The following is a 3,553-nucleotide window of genomic DNA, read 5'->3' on the forward strand; positions in this document are numbered from 1 at the left end:
AAAAGTTAATTTCGAAAACTTTTTGTTGCCGATGCTGCTTACAGCAGATTCGTATAAATGTGGACCAACACATAACTTTAACATCATAACCAAACGATTAAACTATTGAGTAATCATGGTAGACCATAAGGCTGGAAATGCGCTTCGATCTATGTCAAAAACAGATACTAATTGAAAACATAATCAAACCCACTACAAATAAAAAACAGTCAATTACTAAATAATGGTTTACTTGGAGATCTTCTTCTTCAACTATGAGCAGGGGGGCTCATAGATAATAGTTACTGCTAGGGCGGGAAAAGGTGGGCGGGAGAGCAAATGTTTTTATGAGCTGATAAATATATCTTCTAATTTAGGGTTTCAGCAGGGACAAGGGTTGTAAATAAAATTCAAATTGAGGGCAAAAATGTCTTAACTTGAATGAATCTGTAGAAGTATGGTATGCGTATCAAATGGCTGAAAAAATGGGCTATAACACCGCCTATCAAACGTAAGACATTGGGAATATTATTTGCATTTTCTTGGTCAAAGTCTGCATCTTTTGTATGCTGGCCACAAAGACTGTCAGCCTATCAAACACTATCAAACACGCCATCTATAGCATCCGGTCTCTTCCATTTTCAACCTCTATAAATAGAGGAGCCGATTCGAGTAAATGGGCACTTCATCATTTTCCTACACCACTGCATTTTCACTTCTTCCCAAATTTCAGCAAAAAATCTTGATCTGCAAAAACATGGGAAACACAGCTGAAGAGAAGCCGCAAATCCCACTTCTCACACCTTACAAAATGGGGAATTTTCAGCTCTCAAATAGGTAATTTCACTACTCACCTGTTTTTATTGTAAATTAAAAATATAGTAAGATTTTTTACTAAGCTACTGTAAATTTTGTTTGGCATGAGGGTTTAGGATTTTATTTAATTGAAAAGATTATCTTTTATTTTGTGAAATTTAGTTGTTTTTTCCCCTTAATGTTGTGGGTAATGTTGAGTATAAAGGCTTTGCAGTTGGGAATGGATCTTGGAAAAAATGTCCAAGAAATTTATGTATTGTGGGAAATTTTAGTTAAAATTGGCCCTTGAGCTAATTTTATGTGTTGAAATAAAAATGAGAAATTAGTGTGGTAAAAATTGTTTGGGGCTGCTGGTGCTGTTGGACTCGAGCCAAATTTACTCAGAAAATTGGTATTGAATTACTGATTTGCCACTTTGTCATTTTTGTGTGTGGATAGTATCTTAACAAAATGTGTATAAATTGAGTTTTCAATCGTCAGAAACATTGATGAAGATGAGAAGTTGGGGGCTCTCTTGAGTTATAGTCGTCATCTCTCTTGCAGAATGTGTTTTCTTGAAAAGTGTATTAATTCATTCTGTTTTGGACAGAGTTGTTCTGGCGCCACTGACAAGGCAGCGGTCTTTTAACAACGTGCCTCAGCCGCATGCCGTGTTGTATTACTCTCAGAGAGCAACCAAAGGCGGTTTTATGCTGAGTGAAGCAACCGGAGTTTCTGATACTGCACAAGGGTAAGTTGATGATACTGTTGTTTCAAGCATTCTGCATCTTCTCTCGTTGTAGTTCTTTGTTGACACGAACATTTTGCTCTTGTAGATACCCTGAGACTCCGGGGATCTGGACAAAGGAGCAAGTGGAGGCGTGGAAGCCGATTGTAGACGCTGTTCATGCTAAAGGTGCTGTCTTCTTTTGCCAGATTTGGCATGTTGGCAGGGTTTCAAACACAGGTATTCCCTTTATTTTATTAGGATCCTCAGCTGTTATTATGGTTGCTTGCCGGAAATGACACAATGTTTACCTGGATTTGCAACCTTCGTACTACTTTTAAGACGTTGCAATTACAACTTTCCCTGTTTTAACATTGAGTTGTTGTAGGTCGAGTGGTCGAGAAAGAAAACCGTAGATGTTCTCTAAAACTCTTGCTAAAATTGGAATTCGTGTAAATGCTGTGTTACATCCGACCATTAACCTCAGTTCATTTCCATCATATGTTATTTTTTGTAATTGCAACTTCAAATTTAAAAACTATGTTACGGTGGACTCGAATGTGAGATATTTGGCCTCACATTAACCACTCTGCCGTTTCCATCCTTTGTTACTGACTGATTTGCATCATTCAGGGTTTCAGCCAAACGGGCAAGCTCCGATATCATCCACGGACAAAGAACTAACCCCACAAATCCGGTCTAATGGCATTGATATTGCTCGATTCTCGCCTCCACGTCGCCTCACAACCGATGAAATCCCACAAATTGTCAATGACTTCAGAATTGCTGCAAGGAATGCTATAGAAGCCGGTAAGCCACTCGTGATTGTGCACACAAACCTACACTTGTTTTACGCCAATATCCTTGCCAACTCTCTCTCTCTCTCTCTCGTCATCAGGTTTTGATGGAATCGAGGTGCACGGTGCTCACGGCTATCTCATAGACCAGTTCTTGAAAGACGGGGTGAACAACCGGACCGATCAATACGGAGGGTCTCTCGAGAACCGGTGTCGTTTCGCTCGTGAGATCATCGAGGCTGTGACAGCCGAGGTAGGGGCAGACAGGGTCGGCATCCGCCTCTCACCCTTTGCAAACTATATGGAGTCCGGGGACTCGGATCCTACCACTCTCGGCCTTCACCTGGCCGAGACGTTGAGCAGATACGGGATTCTCTTCTGCCACATGGTCGAGCCGAGGATGAAAACCGTGGGCGAGAAATCCGAATGCCCGCACAGCCTTGTCCCGATGAGACGGGTGTTTAAAGGCACCTTCATTGTCGCGGGTGGCTACGACAGGGAAGACGGGAACAAGGCCGTGGAGGAGGATCGCGCTGATCTCGTTGCGTTCGGACGCCATTTCTTGGCTAACCCTGATCTGCCTAAGAGGTTTGAGGTGAATGCTCCTTTGAATAAGTATGATAGGAACACTTTCTATATACCTGATCCTGTTGTAGGCTATACTGATTATCCATTTCTTGATGAAACTGCTTGATTTGGAAGTTAGATCAATAGCCAAATTTGGAATTACATGTCTCCATTTGATGATTTAGTAAATTACTATCAATTAAGGGGTTTTATTTATGTTGAGATTTGTTGTAGCTTGAATTAACGCCTATCTTGTTTACTTTATAAAGAAGTTTGTAATAATGAGTATTTGTGTGCTTTTACTTTTATCCTTGTGCATTTTCTTTTGAATCATAAATGAACTTGTTTAGCTTTTTTGGGCGTAATGTTGTTTGCGATATTTTGGTATAAAAAAAGTTGTTTCTGTTTCCCATGAGATATGAAATGCAAAGTGTTAAAGTTTGTGGTTAAGTGAATCTAATACTGAATCACTCATATCTCTTACCTACTTGCTTATATTGCTATAGTAGTGTGGGAATATGAGAATATCTTTCATTGTAACAATTTTTACATCAACAGGTAGATGAGAAGATTTATATACAAGCATTAATTGGTTGTGTATTAGTTGATGAGATAAAACTTTACTATATACCGAGTTGAATGGTTTCAATAAGTTCACTAATTCAGAACTTCTGAAAAAGCCATATTT

At 39.5% G+C, this 3,553-nt stretch overlaps 1 protein-coding gene across 1 annotated transcript; it reads left to right on the forward strand.

The window, feature by feature from the left end:
* Window positions 1–532: 532 nt before the first annotated feature.
* On the forward strand, window positions 533–3,173 carry LOC121782590 (putative 12-oxophytodienoate reductase 11). The gene is made up of 5 exons (XM_042180492.1): window positions 533–816; window positions 1,385–1,525; window positions 1,611–1,741; window positions 2,135–2,311; window positions 2,400–3,173. Exons 1-5 carry the CDS (start codon window positions 656–658, stop codon window positions 2,990–2,992), a joined length of 1,203 nt encoding a protein of 400 aa, XP_042036426.1. The 5' UTR covers window positions 533–655; the 3' UTR covers window positions 2,993–3,173.
* Window positions 3,174–3,553: the final 380 nt, after the last annotated feature.

The sequence above is a fragment of the Salvia splendens genome, chromosome 20 (genome assembly GCF_004379255.2).
Source record: "Salvia splendens isolate huo1 chromosome 20, SspV2, whole genome shotgun sequence".
NCBI lineage: Eukaryota > Viridiplantae > Streptophyta > Magnoliopsida > Lamiales > Lamiaceae > Salvia > Salvia splendens.